The following is a 17,548-nucleotide window of genomic DNA, read 5'->3' as shown; positions in this document are numbered from 1 at the left end:
ATTCAGCGTCCTCTCAGAACTACGGTATATATACTTGTGATGCCTGTACATCTGTGTGGTATTTCCTGATGAAGGGGGCATGAGACCCCTGAAACGCGTTGAATAAAGCCACTGTGAATTCAAGACTTCTCACCTGGATTTTATCCCTGCGGCAGCGTGGAGTTTTAACTACAAATTCCCACGGAATACAAAAAATTCTAAGGAACACTTAAACAACAAAATGTAACTCCAAGTCCATCACAATTCTGTGAAATCAACCTGTCCAGTTATGAAGCAACACTGATTGTGAATGAATTTCTTCTGCTTTTGTGCAAATGGAACAGGCAACAGTAGAAATGCTAGGCAATTGGCAAGACAACCTCTATAAAGGAGTGGTTCCGCAGTGGGTGACCACAGACCATTTCTCTGTTCTTATCCTTTTAGGCTTTTGTTTTGGTCACTTTTGCATTTTGTCATTGCTCTCACCCCTAGAGGTACTGTACAGTAGCATGAGGCGGTGTCTACAACCCACAGAAGTTTCTCAGGTAGTGCAGCTCATCCAGGATGGCACATCAGTAGGAGCTGTGGCATGAAGGGTAGCTATGTCTGTCAGCACAGTGTCCAGAGCATGGTGTAGATGCCAGGAGACAGGCCAATACACCAGGAGATGTGGAGGGGCTGTAGGAGGGCAAAAACCCAGCTGCAGCACGGCTAACTCAACCTTTGTGCAAGGAGAAACAGTAGGAGCAGTGCCAGAGCCCTGCAAAAATGACCTCCAGCAGGCCACTAACATCCATGTGTCTGTTCAGACTGTCAGAAATACACTCCATGAGGTGGTAGGAGGGCCTGACGTCCACAATTGTGTGTTATGCTTACAGCCTAACACCGTTCAGGACGCTTGGCATTTGCCAGAGAACACCAAGATCGGCAGATTCGACATTGGCGCCCTGTGCTCTTCACGGATGAGAGCAGGCTCACACTGAGCACATGTGACAGATGTGAGAGTCTGGAAATGCCGAGGAGAGCGATCTGCTTCCTGCAACATCCTCTGACCAGCCTGGCAGTGGGTAGGCTATGGTGGGGGGAGGCATTTTTATGGAGGTCCTGATCATTGTCCCATGTATACATGATGCTCGTTTCGTGATCGCTTCCTAAAGGGGGGCTATGAATTATTAGTTCATGGGGTCTGACCGCCTGAACACCCCCCCCCCCCGCTAGGACATTACTGTAAATATGTGTGGCTGCTTCATTACCTCCCATAGTGTTATATGGAGGAGCTGCGGCGCCGCACATACGGGACTATTCTGTACAAGCGTGTTGCTGGGGCGTGCCGGAAAGTAAGGGTGCATTGATGGGGTCCAAGAATACAGACCCCAGCCAATCTCTATTAACCCTTCAATTTCACTTAGAGGAAAGGTATAGATACAAGGGTAGAAAACGCACCCAGGCTCTTCGGCCATACAAAATGACTCCCACCCATCCCAGTGTATTAAAGGGTTAATTCCTTCATTAAAACTTATCACCTAATTAGGCCTGTTTCACACCAGTTTTTTTACGTCAGTCAAAATCCGCCGTTTTTATAAAAAAACGGATCCGCCCCTTTTTTGACGGATCCGTTTTTTTCTCTCATAGACTCGCATTAGCAGCGGATTTTGACTGCTTATCGTCCATTGCATCCATTTTTAGACAGATCCGTTAAAATTGTAGCGGCCGCCAGCTGAAGTGGACGGACAATATAACTTTTTTTGTATCGTCGGACTGCTAATTTTTAACTGCGCATGCCCTCTGCCAGGCATTTTAACCCTCTACAGCGTTCTGGAAGCGGCATAAACAATTAAAAAATCTCTCTCTCTCTCTGTCTCTCTCTCCCCTTTAAATTTTCTTACGTTTGGAATTTCAGCGGATCCGTCCAAAAAACGGTCCGGTGACATCCGTTTGCTGAAAAACGGAGACGGATCCGTTTTTTTAATCTTTGGCGGATTTCAACTGAACACAAAAAACTGAAGTCTACCGGGTCTCCCTCTCTGTCTCCATATATACAGACAGACCTGTCAGTTTAGGGGAGAAGCCGCCAGGAATCTACGTTGGACTGGTCATTCAACACACTTCTCACCCTCCAGTTTTTCATAGTGTGTTTCTCCAACACACCACAGGGTTTCATAACACATACATGTCTGCTGTATGGCAGCCGGTGCCTGAAACATGCTGCCTGTGGTTCAGGCAGTGATCATCAGCTGTCGGGTTCCCTTTAAGTGCTACATGGTGCATGTTTTGCACTAAAGGGTTATTCCCATCTCCAAGATCCTATCCCAATATGTAGTAATAAAAACAATGGCAAATATTTCCAATTAGAAATATAGCATAGTTCTCCTGATAATCTGTGTCACTTGCCCCGTGTGCAGGGCATTGCAGTAGCTTAAGTATTCGTGGTTACGACCACTATCCACTAACTGTCACAATATGAGTGGTTGTAACCGTGGATACCTAAGCTATTGCAATGCCCAACTCATGGGGTAAGCGACACAGCTTATCAGGATAACTATACTATATTTCTAATTGGAGATATTTGCTATTATTATTATTACTACATATTGGGATAGGTTCTTGGAGATGGAAATACCCCTTTTAAGGCCTGGACCCCTATGTCTCTGACGTGATGGTAATGTTGTATTGTGGATAAACCTTCATGTACTAATGCTGCGCTGTTCTCTCACGTAGCTGCAGAATTTCCTGGAACCGTACTTGGGCCGAATATAACGTACACATCTGTTGTTCTCCTTTCCTCGAACATCCTTATCTATTGAGGATAAAAATGTAAAACTTTTCTAAGCCAGAGATTACACAAGGCCCTAACCCCGACATCTGCTGTGGTTTGGCCTCCCGTAGATCAGACGCTCTAGGATGGAAAGCTAACAATCTGCTTTACATCGCAGGCGCAGCGTCGTCCCCCCTCCATGGCTCCGCTCCAGTCCCTGCTGTTTTCAGCGTGGGGGTTCCTCTGTCGGCCCCGTTGTGTTGGCTGCCGCACCGGAACATGAACTCGTCCTCCTTGTTTGGGTCACGTCCCAGTATTTCATGTTCTAGAACATCCTGACAACTTCCAGTTTAGGTCAGAGTCGTCCTTTGCACCCATCTGATCTCTCATCAGGGTGAGGGGATGGATTTTTTTGTGAGCTCTGGACATTAACAATCATGGTGAAAACATATATATATTGTTTTTTGGGGTGGGTGGCTGACGGAGAACATATCCTGACAACTCTGTACATCGCATGATCCTAATTTACCCTCGGGGGTTGTCATGGAGTGTAATTACGGTTTCCTTTCTCACATTGCTCTTGGGCACTTTACATCGGTGGTCTCCATCCTGTGGATCTCGTGACAGTAGGGTCCGACATAGCAGTCATTGGGCAGCCATGACAGGCGCTGATGCCCCCCCGGACATGAAAGTCTCAGCTGTTTTCAAAAGGATTTTTATCGATTGATTATAGATTGTCCAATGGAAAAGGTTTGTTCCCAACTTTGTAATTGTCGGGGGTTTTATGGTGAGACCAACACTCCCTCTCCCCTGTACTCAGGGTCTGAATTCTGGGACCAGTCATAAGTGTATCACCTACTTTGTGCTGATAACTTTAAGTGTTGGGTATAACCCTTTAATGGCTGCACAGTTCAGCAAATCTGCATTTCCTCCATATTTTTTTATATTTTCTATACGTTTTGACACATTGCGTTGCCATTTTGGTGTATGGGTGGACGACAAACTCACATTTAGTGGCCAGTGTCAGGCAGCTGCTGCAAAGGCAAATAAAATAATGGGATGCATTAAAAGAGGCATAGATGCTCATGGGGAGAACATAATTTTACCTCTATATAAGTCACTAGTGCGACCACACTTAGAATACTGTGTACAGTTCTGGTCTCCGGTGTATAAGAAAGACATAGCTGAACTGGAGCGGGTGCAGAGAAGAGCGACCAAGGTTACTAGGGAACTAGGGGGTCTGCAATACCAAGACAGGTTATTACACTTGGGGTTATTTAGTTTGGAGAATCGAAGGCTTAGGGGTGATCTTACTACAATGTATAAATGTATGCGGGGACAATACCAAGACCTTTCTAATGATCTTTTTACTCTTAGACCTGTGACGGGGACAAGGGGGTATCCTCTACGTCTGGAGGAAAGAAGGTTTAAGCATACTCACAGACGCGGATTCTTTACTGTAAGAGCAGTGAGACTATGGAACTCTCTGCCATATGATGTTGTAATGAGTGATTCCCTACTAAAATTTAAGAAGGGACTGGATGCCTTTCTTGAAAAGTATAATATTACAGGGTATATACACTAGTTTCCTTGATATTGCGTTGATCCAGGGAGCTAGTCTGATTGCCGTATGTGGAGTCGGGAAGGAATTTTTTTCCCCAATGTGAAGTTTACTGTTGCCACATGGGGTTTTTTTTGCCTTCCTCTTGATCAACATGTTAGGGCAAGTTAGGATAGGATATGGGTTGAACTAGATGGACTTAAAGTCTTCCTTCAACCTTAATAACTATGTTACCTTCTATTGTTTTTGGCAAAAATTTTCTGCTAATTTTTTTGAGTAGTTTGATTTTGTAGACATTTATTTTTTTTCTAAAATGATACAGAAAAAACCCTGTTATACTGAAAGTAGGCTGGAGGTTTGGAAATAGAATAACACAAACTCCAAATGCTGTGACAACAAAAAAACGCCTCCTAAAAACCAGAGAAATGTGATGGGAAGAGGCCTAATGTTATGAAGTCCAGGGCGGAATGATGCCGTTGTGGCCGTACTCTGCACAACTCTTCGTGTGACCCACAGAATTGTCTTATTAGTATATTTTACGATGGACGTTACGTGGGATCTGTGTCGTCATTCCGTCTGCTTTTTCCATTATCAGGTTTTGCTCGATCATCTGCTGAAGGAAACGCCGGACTCGATAAGTGATCCGCAGTAAGTTTTGCATGTCTTATTTTTAGTTCTCTGTCTTATTAAGAATTCTTTTATGGCGTCATCTTGCGGATTGGTGGTTGTCCAACGTTGGGAACCCACTGATCCTGAAAACAGGGCTCTATAAGGTCTGACGTGAATGTAAGCGGAGGTTGAGCATCTTCATCTTCCACGGTGCCGCACTTGGCTTTCTCTGGCAGTCCTAGGTACTTTAAAGTACATAGTCTCAACCTCTACAGAGCCCTCATCTTGGGATAGCTAGGGGTCCCATTGGTCAAACCTCCACTGATCAGAAAATGATCCCTTACAGGGAATAACGTCCAATCTTGGACCATCCCCTTTAATTGATGACGTATATTTCCTATTATGCACCAAAGGATAGTATATGCCTTAATTATCTGATGGGTTGGCGTCCAGCTTCCGAGATCCCACTTACTGTGTGTCTCATTTTGGAATATAAAGTATCTGACCCCCAACTGCAAATGGGAAGAGAAGCTGAGAAGTGGTGGTCTCACAATGGAGTTTTGAGAGTCCAACCTTCTTAGGAAACACTGGGATCGTATAATCCTCTCCTGATTATCTTACAGGACTGTCCCGCCTGAAGAACGAGAAGCAAAGTACTTCAGGGTCCTGACGTGTTCTTTGCTGGCGTTGAAGCGTCTCCTTTCCTTATGGCCCAAAAGTGAAAATATTACCCTACAAGACCGGATCTCCCACCTGCTGGCACAGGGCAAGTTCTGGAAATACAGCAAACACCAGTCACCAAATGTAAGAGGCTACCTGCACTTCAGATACAGTGGCCCCATATATGTGACGTAAACCTGCCCGGTGCACTGACACGGCGGTCAGTGCTGCACATACCGTATCAACCTTAGTGATTTCATTGTTCCAAATCCTTCATGTTCAGTGATTCTGATTAACTCCACATAAAGTTTAGCCGTTCTAGTAGGATTTTCCAGCTTACAACAGAGCAAAGGGATCTCATGGTTTGAGGCTGAGTGCAGACGGAGTTTTGAGCCCTGCGGATTTTTCCGTGCAGAATGGAAGAAAACCGCAGGTCAAATGACCTGCTTTTTTCCTGCGGATTTCTTCCATTTTTCACGCGTTTTTTGTGCGGTTTTTGTGCGGTTTTCCATCGCGGTTTTCCCCCTGCGGATTTGGTGACAGGGGAGATGGAAAACCGCACAAAAGAAGTAACATGCTGCGGATTTTGTACCGCGGGAAAATCCGCAGCGTCTGCACAGCGTTTTTTTTTCATTCATTTTAAAGCTACTGTACATCACAATGCGGATATGCAACGTTTCTGCGCGGTAAAATCCGCTGCGGAACTGCTGCAAATCTGCATCGTGTGCACACAGCCTTAAAGTTATCTGTCAGAAGAGTACAAAGTAGCGTCCGATGTTTCACAGCCAGCATCTGCTTCTAACAGCAGCGACTGGAGCTAGCGCCAAATCTTGCCGTTTAACCACTTAAACGCTGCTTTCAGTCAATGACAACGGCATTTTAATGACCTGTGACGTGATCATGGCAAGCCGGTGGGTTACCACGCCAGCTGCTGAAGTCCCTCTTAGGTGCCATCATTGTCTTCCTGGACAAGAGAATGATATTTTACTACATACTGCAAAACTCTGGTTCTAAAAATTAGAGTAAAAATAAAAAATTGTAAAAATATATATATATATATATATATATATATATATATATATATATATATATATATATATATATATATATATATATATATATATATATTTTTTTTTTTTTTTTAATTTTTTTTTTCAATTCATAAAAAAAAAAAATTATTTGGTATTGTCGTGTGCGGTAAAGTCCCATCTAACAACATGAATTATTTAAACTGTTTATTAAACTTAGAAAAGGAAAAGAAAAATTAATTGAATTGGTGTTTGTGGACTCTATACTCCTCCCCCAAAAAAGTGCAATGAAAAGATATCTAAATGTTGTATGTACCCCAAAAAAGTATCAATAATAATGTCAGCTCACCATAATGGTGCTGACCTGGAGAATCCTGTTTCCAGGTCATTGTTATGGCAGATTTAGGTCTATTTTTTCACCATTTCGTTTACCAGTATATGGTGAAATGAATGGTGTCCGTGAAAAGTACAACTCGTCTAGCAAAAAAAAAAAGCCTTCATGTGGAAACATTAAAAACAGAAAAATAAAAATCTTATGGCTCTTGAGACCAGAGAAAGACAAAGCGCAAAAATGAACACTCGACAGGACTTTGAACGGTCAATTTAGAGGTCGGAACGGGGATCAAGGCAGTCGTACCAGCAATTATTGCATACGGTGAAGGAACTCTGTGTGTGACTAATGCCTTGTATGGGCTATGCCCCCTAACAATAAAGTGTAAAGCTGATAACAATGTCTTTCAATCCCCCCCCAAACCCATATACATGTTGTCATTAGTGATGAGCGAACGTGCTCGGATAAGGTGTTATCTGAGCATTCTTGGGTGCTAACTGAGTGACTTCAGCATATTTGTTAGTCAATCCCTGCGGCTGTCAAAACAGCCGCGAGCAACATGCAGCTGCGGTGACTCGGACATATTATTGGAGCACGACGAAGACACTCAGTTAGCACCCGAGCATGGCAGATAACACCTTATCCCAGCACGCTCACTAATCACTAGTTGTCTTGTGTTCTCTGGAAGGAGCAGAGTGTGAGCCACTGTTGGACTTCTCTCATGGCGGCTTATCTTCCGTGACCACAAAGGATCTGCCCAGTATTATATATAATATTCCTGTTTCGTCCTGTAGGTTCGCTCGGCTTTCTTTGAGCTGGTTTCAGCTTTCTGCCAATATCTGCCATCCCTCATGAACGCTGAAGCGTCTCGCGTGTGCCCGACCGTCCTCCTGAGTATCGATGACGGCGATGCCGTTGTGTGCCCGGCTATCTGGGAGTCTGTCCTGTACACACTGACCACTATAGAGGTGAGGCGGCTCGGGAACTTTCCACATGTGACCAGGTACTGTAGATGTGATGTAGCAACGTGCAAATACTCGTCTTCATATCAACTACTTGTCTTTATCTCATCCAGAACTGCTGGGATCATGTCAATGCCAAAAAGGGGGTTTTACCCAAGCTGTGGGTAGTACTAAGAGAGGGCGGAAGAGGACTGGCCACCGTGATCCTCCCCAATCTGCTGCCGTTTATTAGTAAAGTCCCCAGTGAGACAACACAGCCGCGGATCGACTTCTACAACACTCTATTCGACTCGTTAATACAAGGGTACGATATGGGCCCCTCACAAGGGTGCAGCTTATTCACACACTGCTCGGCCATATTCCCACCTAATGTAAACTCCGCACCTAAAAAGGTTATGGCAATCTGTATTACATTAAAAAAATGGAATAAACAGCATTTGCCCCATTTTTTAATGCCTATTTGACACAGCTTTTATGCTTTTTTTTTTTTTTTTTGCAGCGGTTCTGCACTAATGATTTTACATTTTTCAGTCCATTGAGCGCTGATTAGCAATCTAAAAAGTCGATCAGCACTCGCTTACTTCCATTTGAAAGTTGAAATTGTTTTCTGTTTCTTTTACGCCCATGTTCGTTTTCCGTACGATTTACATTATTATTGCAGTACATCCCCAACTACAAAGGACAAAAGATGCGATCAATGATTAATGGGTCACAGAAAGACCCTCACTCTCTGTCCCACCACTTCAAAGCCATGGCTGATATTGCCTGTGGCATCTGAGGGATTACATGACCTCAAATGTTCCCGAACATATTCTTCATTGCCGAGGTTAACGCATCATACTAATTTTACCTTTTCCTTTCTCCAGCCTTTCGAGTGAACGTGCCGTTGTCAGCCCCACAGAATGTGCCGCAATACTAAGCGCTTACACAGACTGTCTGCGCTTTACTATGCAGGAAAACATGGGAGATGGCGAGGAGCACGTGAAGATTCGTCAGTCGCTCATTATAGACCAGGTATGGCACTTTGTAACTACTAATTATGCTAAAGAGACTTAGAATTACTCTGTCGCCTAAATGGGGGACACAGAACCTTGTGTTATGCTGCTGTCCACTAGGAGGCGACACTATGCATAATCTGAAAAAGATTAACTTTGGTTCCTCCTCTGCAGTATACACCCCTGGACGGCGTCAGCCTTCTCCAGTTTTTGCTTAGTGTCGCAAAAAGGCACACCTTTTTTCTTCCGTTTTTTTTTTTTTTTTTCCTTTTTTTCACCGGAAATACAGATGAAGAAAAGTGGGTCTCCAGCGAGACTCCCGGCATGGCTCCCTCCTCGGTCCCCTATTAGGGGTACCCAGTTGAGGTCGAGGTGGTTTTTCCCCATGTCGCTCCCTCCCCAGTCCCTCGGGTCCTGGTTCGAGGTCGAGACCCCCCTCCTTCCTCAACCCCTTTAAGGGGTCTGGGTTGAGGCGAGGATCAAGACCCCCTGACGGTGACAGACGCACCCTCCCTAATCCCCCGCAGGGGGTATTAGGTTGAGACGCCTCAGGTAGGGTCGGAGATCAGGCAGCATTCCGCAGCTTCCAGGGACCCCAGGCCGGCTGAGGGATCCTGTTGGGGCCGGGGGAGGGTGCGGACTGGATGGCACAGCAGAGACAGGGCTTTTCTGCGTCCCTGTCTCTGCAACAGCAGCGGCCCCATAGCGCTTCAGGGGCCGCCCATACAAAAACCGCTACCCCTGCTACCCCCACCGCTATCCAGTCGACCATTCTGGGGGGTCTGGTGCAAATCCGCCCCCCCCCCCCCCCCCCGGACTACCGCGCCGCTCTGGAGCCCTCCCCTCCTGGGCATCAGGCTTCTAATTTAGGCCGCGGCTTCGGCCTAGCTGAAGGCGCCGCCTTTTCCCCGCCCCCCGCCCCGCCCCCCGGATGACCAAAATGACACACTGGAGTGTCATAGAAGGTGCGGATTGAGGCAGAAAGGGGGCGTTTTTACACAGCCCAGCGCGCCCTTTTCAGCTCTCCGCCCCCTCCTCCCTCTCCTCAGAGCCCCGGTGGCCATTTTTTCTGGATGAGATCCAGGAGAGGAGCATCACAGCGGTCTCCGGGGGGCACAGAACTGGGATCTGTCGGCGCTGGACCTAGGGGCACACCGGTGGGGTAAGCTCACAGCTGGGTTCTCATTACTCAGCTGTGAATCTATACTTCCTATAAGGCTTTCTGTGGGTTCCCTCTGCGTAGCCACCCCTGTACGATCCCTTATAGCCAGCCTCTGTGCACTATGCCGGGCTCAAGGAAGAGAACCAGGCAGGAATGTTTCTATGCATTCTGTACAGCCTGCAAAGCCACGCTCCCTAGTGGCAGCACGTATCCGCACTGCCGGGACTGCATCCAGAACTCTGGGTCAGAACCCCAGGGAGTCCCTACTGACGCTTCAGTGTCACAGGCCACGCCGGAATGGGCAACTCAGATGTCTCAGTCTATGTCACAGTCCATAGACAACCTAACTGCTACATTACTGCAAGCTCTGCAGAGTCGGGCCCCGGCTATGGACGGTACACAGCAAACGGACAGCTTGTCTCAGGAACATGCTGCTTCCGACTCTCACAGACGTAAGCGGACCCACAGGTCTCGATCACCTGAGTCGCACTATAGCACAAGGTCGTCCCCCTCTAGGGAGAGACAGCGTCATTCCAGGTCTCCTGGGCAGTCCCCTGCCACAGACAGACAGTGCAATTTACCACAGGGATCCCCCACCACAGAAGACCACCGCCCCAGGTCGTCCTCCAGGGATCACCTTAGCGAGGCACAGGATTCGGAGGGTATCTGTGACTCCGACTCAGATAATGAAACGGTCAGGTCCGTGGTACCTTCTCCCCCTAGCAATACAGCGCTAGTTGAGGACATAATTTCTGCCATTCATCGGGTGCTAAAAATTCCAGAGTCGCCCCCGGAAGTCCCAGAACAGAGGATTTGCTTCGAAAGTGTTCAAAAACCACCTAAGGTCTTCCCTAATCACGATGAGTTTGAGAAAATACTTACCAAACAGTTTGCGCAGCCTGACAAAAAATTCGCTAATCGCAAATATTTGGAAGCGAAGTACCCCTTCCCACAGAAAGACACCAAACAATGGACAGATCCACCTGAAGTGGACCCTCCGGTTTCTAGGCTAGCAGCGCAGACTTTACTCTCTCTGCCGGATAGCTCAACCCTCAGGGACGCAGCAGACCGGCAAGTAGAACGCATGGCATGTTCTATTTTCGAAGCGGCAGGCGCCTCTCTGGGCCCTGCGTTTGCTTCAGTTTGGGCAGCCAAGGCCATCCTGGCTTGGGCCAAAAAACTACAGGAGGGTCTTCAGGCTTCAAATCCTGAACTCTCGGACCAAGCGGTCCAGATGGCAGTGGTAGCAGACTACATAATACATGCAGCCCTGGATTCCACCAGAGGTGTAGCGGGAATAGCATCAAACGCCATCACGATCCGACGCATCCTCTGGCTGCGAGAATGGAAAGCGGATGCGGCCTCAAAGAAGTCCCTCACGAGACTTCCGTATTTTACTGGAAGACTTTTCGGCGAAAAGTTGGACACCATGATAGCCAATGCCACTGGGGGTAAGAGTACCTCTCTCCCTCAACTAAAACCGAAACGCACGTTTAAACGAAGAAACCAGACGCGATTCCGATCCTTTCGGAATTCCTCGGGCTGGTCCGTTTCGCGCCCAGTGCATTTCGCAACCGTTCTCCACGCAGAGACAACCCACGGACGCAGCAGCGACCGGACAGGGCTTGGCAGTCGAAAGCAGGCCAAGCGAAACCCAAGGGAGGAAAACCTCAGAACTTCACTTCATCATGACTCGAGACCTCCGGAAGACACCCCACCAGTAGGCGGCCGACTTTTACTCTTTCAGCAAGTCTGGCTGCCTATTACAGAAGACAGGTGGGTCAGGGAAATAGTGTCTTCCGGATACAAGAGTTCACTTCCGTTCCACCGAACCGGTTCTTCCTTTCTGTTCCTCCAACACCACCAGAAAAGGCTCGTGTTTTCCACCAAGCGGTTTCCTCTCTCCTTCAATCAGGAGTTGTGGTGCCGGTTCCCGCGAACGAGAGATTCCGAGGATTCTACTCAAATTTGTTCGTAGTCCCCAAGAAAGGAGGCGGCGTCCGACCCATACTGGACCTAAAACAGCTCAACAATTACGTACGGGTCCGTCATTTCCGCATGGAGTCCCTCCGGTCCATCATTGCATCCATGGAGCAGGGAGAATACCTCGCCTCCATAGACATACAGGATGCGTATCTCCACATACCAATTGCTCCCGCCCACCAAAGGTTTCTCAGGTTCGCGGTCAACCAAAACCACCACCAGTTTGTCGCCCTTCCGTTCGGACTCGCCACGGCTCCAAGAACGTTCACCTAGTCATGGCGGCCACCATGGACGTCCTGCACTCAAGAGGCATCCTAGTCGTCCCGTACCTGGACGACCTCCTCGTCAAGTCTCCCACTTTCAAAGACTGCGAGGTCAGTGTCTCAATCACTCTAGACACTCCGAGTCGCCTGGGATGGCTAGTCAACCTACAGAAATCGTCGACCATCCCAACTCGGACTCTAACATTCCTGGGAATGGTATTCGACACCGCCAGGGGCCTGGTTCTCCTTCCCAAGGACAAGACACTGGCCATCCGTCTGGGAGTTCGCACACTCCTTCGCAGTCCTCCTCGATCTCTCCGGTTTGCCATGAGAATCCTCGGCAGGATGGCAGCAGCAATAGAGGCAGTGCCATTTGCCCAGTTTCACCTCAGGGTCCTTCAACTAGCCATACTCAGATCTTGGGACAGGAACCCTCTCTCCCTCGACAGGGAGTTCAGGTTGACGTCATCAACCAGGAGGTCCCTGCATTGGTGGCTCAAACCAAACTCGCTTACACGAGGGAAGCCATTCCTCTCAGGACAATGGAAGATCCTGACTACCGATGCAAGCCTGACAGGCTGGGGGGCGGTGCACCTACATCACAGGGCACAGGGCAAGTGGTCACCGAGAGAAGTGACATTGCCTATCAATGTTCTGGAAATCAGGGCCATTCTCTTGGCACTGAGAGCATTTCATCACTTGCTTGCAGCCTCGCACATACGGATACAGTCGGACAATGCCACGGCTGTGGCATACGTGAACCACCAAGGCGGGACCCGCAGCGCCCAGGCGATGAGAGAAGTGGCTCATATCCTCCGCTGGGCGGAAGACACAAGGTCGGTACTTTCTGCGGTACACATTCCAGGTGTAGAAAACTGGGAAGCCGACTTCCTCAGCAGGCAAGGAATGGACTCGGGGGAGTGGTCTCTCCATCCCGAGATTTTTTACCAGATCTGTCAACTCTGGGGAACCCCGGATGTGGACCTAATGGCATCCCATCTCAATACCAAGGTTCCCAATTTCATGGCCAGGACACACGACCCGCGGTCGCTCGGAGCGGATGCCCTGGTCCAGGACTGGTCCCAGTTCCGACTCCTGTACATTTTTCCACCCCTCCCCCTAATCGCCAGGGTCGTGAGGAAGATCAAGCAAGAGGGAGTTCCGACCATCCTCATCGCGCCAGACTGGCCCAGACGTACTTGGTACGCCGACATCGTCCAACTTACGGCAGACGCCCCCCTGGCGTCTACCCGACCGTCACGACCTTCTGTCTCAAGGTCCGTTCTTCCACCAGAATTCAGGGGCTCTCAATTTGACGGCATGGCCCTTGAAACCTGGATTCTAACCCAGGCAGGTTTTTCACCGGCAGTCATTGCAACTATGATCAGGGCAAGGAAGCCTGCCTTCGCCAAGCTCTATTATCGTACCTGGAGAGCTTTCTTTTCTTGGTGCGAATCTCATGGACAAGTCCCACTCCCTTATTCCCTCCCGAAGGTACTAGGTTTTCTTCAATCGGGCCTAGATGCCAAGCTATACTTAAGTTCGCTTAAGAGTCAGGTGTCGGCGCTTTCAGTCCTTTTTCAAAAGCGCATTGCTATTAAACCGCAAGTAAGGACTTTCATTCAGGGAGTTTCCCGATTGGTTCCTCCATACAAACGTCCGCTGGATACGTGGGACCTCAATCTGGTCCTGACAGCATTGCAAGCTCCACCCTTCGAACCTCTTAGAGGAGTTCCACTCTCCATTCTGTCTCAGAAAGTGGTTTTTCTAGTGGCGATCACCTCGTTACGCAGAGTGTCGGAATTGTCAGCACTTTCCTGCAGACGGCCTTTCCTAGCCTTTCACCAGGACAAGGTGGTTCTCCGCACGGTACCATCCTTCCTTCCGAAGGTTGTGTCCAACTTTCACCTTAATGAAGAGATTTCACTGCCTTCCCTTTGCCCGGTTCCGGTTCATTGAGTGGAGAAGGCTCTGCATACGCTTGACCTCGTCAGAGCATTGCGGATTTACGTGTCCAGGACTGCACCTTTCCGGAAATCTGATTCCCTCTTCATTCTTCCGGAAGGTAGTCGCAAGGGGTTGCCGGCTTCCAAGGCTACCCTTGCCAGGTGGATCAAGTCCACCATACATGAGGCCTACCGACTTAACAGTTCCTCTCTTCAGGCCGGTATCACGGCACACTCTACACGGGCAGTAGGGGCCTCCTGGGCCATTCGGCATCAGGCTTCGGCACAACAAGTGTGCAAGGCGGCCACTTGGACTAGCCTACACACGTTTACGAAACACTACAGTGTTCATACCCAGTCCTCAGCGGATGCGAGCCTGGGTAGACTGGTTCTGCAGGCGGCAGTACCCCAAGTCTAGGGGACTGTCAGCACAATATTCGTCCACTGCTTCCCACCCAGGGACTGCTTTGGGACGTCCCAAGGTTCTGTGTCCCCCAATTAGGCGACAGAGTAAAGGAGATTTTTGTGTACTCACCGTAAAATCTCTTTCTCTTAGCCTTTAATTGGGGGACACAGCTCCCACCCTGTTGCCCTTACGGGCCGTTGTTTCCTGTTGAGTTCTCATATTGTTCTTTGAGCTCGTACATAGTAGCCTTCTCACAGGCATGGTTATGTTATGTGGTTACGTTCCTCCTTATGCTTTGGCACAAAACTGGAGAAGGCTGACGCCGTCCAGGGGTGTATACTGCAGAGGAGGAGCCAAAGTTAATCTTTTTCAGATTATGCATAGTGTCGCCTCCTAGTGGACAGCAGCATAACACAAGGTTCTGTGTCCCCCAATTAAAGGCTAAGAGAAAGAGATTTTACGGTGAGTACACAAAAATCTCCTTTTTACCATTTTTGCCCTCGTGCACCCTGACATTCTTCGTGTACAGACAGCGTTGGGGTCTTTTCTAGGCGCACAGGGCTGACTGCAGTCAGGTTACTCCAGTCATGTCACTAGGAAACGTAGTGACCCAGTTGTATAGAGGAGACCCCTTTGATTCTTTTGCAGTCAGTCTTGACTTTCTCAATAGTATAGTTAAACAACAGTCATCAGATACCCCTCTGATCCAGGCCTGTGGGGGCGGCAGGAGTTTGGATGTAGAATATTCTCTCTTAAGGGGGCTTTTCCATCTCTAGTAAGTGAAGACATTCCTCTAGAGTGTATGCCATCGTGATTGTCGCATGAGCCAAGTACATTTTACTTAACAGATCTTGGAATAATATGTTCCACAATTGAATGTGTAAAGGGCCTGTCACACTAAGCGATATCACTATCAATATCGCTATAACGTCACTGGTTTTTGTGACGTTATAGCGATATCGCTATGTCTGATACTTACCTCCGACCGCTCCCCCACTGATTATCGCTGATCGCGCGAGAACGTCCTGGGCCGTTTCTCGTTGTCAGCTTCCTGCTGGGCTTCCTGCTGTGACGACGGGCGACGCGTGGACGCGGGCGGGAGCACGTCAGGATCGCCTCGTCTGACAGGTAAGTAGCGACCCCCGCGATGTCGCTGGTGAGATCTGCTTGTGTGGCAGCTCACTAGCGACCACTTAGCGATGTACCAGCGATCCTGACCGGGTCATATCGCTGGTCGGGATCGCTGATACATCGCTAAGTGTGACAGTACCTTAAGTGTTCCTATGCTGAGATAATCCTATAAATGTTCCCCTGCTGTGTACTGTCTGTGTTATTTGCAGTGTCCGACCCTGCAGAGCTGCTGCAGTTCATGGTTGGCACATATGCTTCCTGCCCACTAGCCATTAGCTAAGAGAGTGTACAGACAACACAGCAAGGGCTTACAGCTGCTTCTTTCTGTGAAATAATATATTTCTTTGCCTGTTTTACCACAGGAGCGAGTTTTTCTCTCTCGTCTCCCGCCCTGTGAGCTTATCATAAATCAAGCCCTTGAGTTACGAACTCTGTGTCAGACAGAGCTCCTACCTCATGGACTTGATTTATGATGATCTCAAGACAACTGGAGATGTGGAGAAACTCTCAGTCCTGTGATAAAACAGCCAGTGAAATGTGCTACCTCACAAAAAGAAGCAGTTTTGAGCCCCTACTGTGTTGTCTGTATACTCTCTTATGTGTCTTCCCCTGGCCAGGAGCTGTGTCTTGGTTCTTTAGAGCCAGAAGTGTATTGCTGTTGTGTTGTAACATGGACATGGGGCATAATTAGCTATCGCCTAAGTGCCCCATAAAAATGCAGCTGAACCCGACATGTATGTTACTTCTAAGATTGTGGATTTGTGTTTAACCCCTCCAGGTCTCCTTATTTGCGATGTGTATACTTCCGGCCACACTCTGACTAGATGGGCGTAGCCTCTCTTAGTGCAAGTGTATTGAGCAATGTGTTCTTACAATTGCTCATTTTGCCTTTCTACCCAGCTAATTCTTCTCTTTTCTCTGCTCTATGTTGAAACAGGAAGTCTCTTGCCCTGCATTTATCATTCCCCTCTTCAATTCCTGACCCAGCTGCTCCCTCCTGCCAAGGACTTTTGCAGTGACTCCTGACTCATGCAGGGAAAATTGACCTCCTGTTTCCACATAGAGCTTAGAAGGATTCAGCTCCTCAGTTGATGCCATAGACCTAATGGAAAAAAGAACAATTAGCTGAGTATAAGAGAAAAATGAGCAATTGTAAGTACACAGTGCTATATAATATGATGACGGCAATATATTAAGAGGATAATTTTCGTGGGAGAAGGAGTGGTCCTCCGGTTAACATACCTGGGTTGTGACGCGTCTTATTTTTCTTCCTCAGTTGATTCCACTTATCGATTCCTCATTGAAAGATCCAAAACTACAGAGCAGTCCACTGTTCGGCCACGTGGAGGAGACAGTCCATACTTGGGAAAAGAAAGCCGGAGGCCAAGAGCCGGGAGACGATGTTTCCGAGGCTTATTCCACCATACTGTCCTCATTTTGGGAGAGTTTGGAGCGGGTCTGTGTCGCTCATGTGGACGTCACAGAAGCCAAAGAGCAGGAACTGGCTGGAGTGTCAGGGCTTCTACAAATCATGCAGAACCCAAATTGTTCTCCGAAGGCAACAAAAAAGAAAAGAGCCAAAATCAGATTTATGGATGAAGAAGACAATGAGAAGGATGGGGTTCATAAGGATCCTCCACCTGTGCAATCTCCCACAGCTCCAGCCTCCCAGGACAGAGGCATGAGTGACCATAGACAGAAGCGTCTGCAGGACTTGGTCTGTAAGCTAGCTGAGCTTAGCATGGTGTGCATCGCTGAACAGGGATCCAACCAGCAC

General features: G+C 48.1%; 1 protein-coding gene across 1 annotated transcript in view; it reads left to right on the top strand.

The window, feature by feature from the left end:
- The window catches only part of LTN1 (listerin E3 ubiquitin protein ligase 1), a 116,975-nt gene that overhangs the window by 21,324 nt on the left and 78,103 nt on the right, over positions 1 to 17,548 (top strand). The window contains exons 5-10 of the mRNA XM_073584521.1: positions 4,891 to 4,943; positions 5,528 to 5,708; positions 7,718 to 7,891; positions 7,999 to 8,189; positions 8,752 to 8,899; positions 17,048 to 17,548. The exon at positions 17,048 to 17,548 is cut by the window's right edge and continues 258 nt beyond it. Of these exons, the coding sequence (XP_073440622.1) occupies positions 4,891 to 4,943; positions 5,528 to 5,708; positions 7,718 to 7,891; positions 7,999 to 8,189; positions 8,752 to 8,899; positions 17,048 to 17,548 (1,248 nt within the window). The remainder of the gene's footprint in view (positions 1 to 4,890; positions 4,944 to 5,527; positions 5,709 to 7,717; positions 7,892 to 7,998; positions 8,190 to 8,751; positions 8,900 to 17,047) is intronic.

Source organism: Dendrobates tinctorius, unplaced genomic scaffold (genome assembly GCF_039654945.1).
Source record: "Dendrobates tinctorius isolate UK_male_01 unplaced genomic scaffold, ASM3965494v1 ptg000084l, whole genome shotgun sequence".
NCBI lineage: Eukaryota > Metazoa > Chordata > Amphibia > Anura > Dendrobatidae > Dendrobates > Dendrobates tinctorius.
Note: the sequence above shows the minus strand (reverse complement) of the source record. Positions and strands in the feature narration are given on the sequence as shown.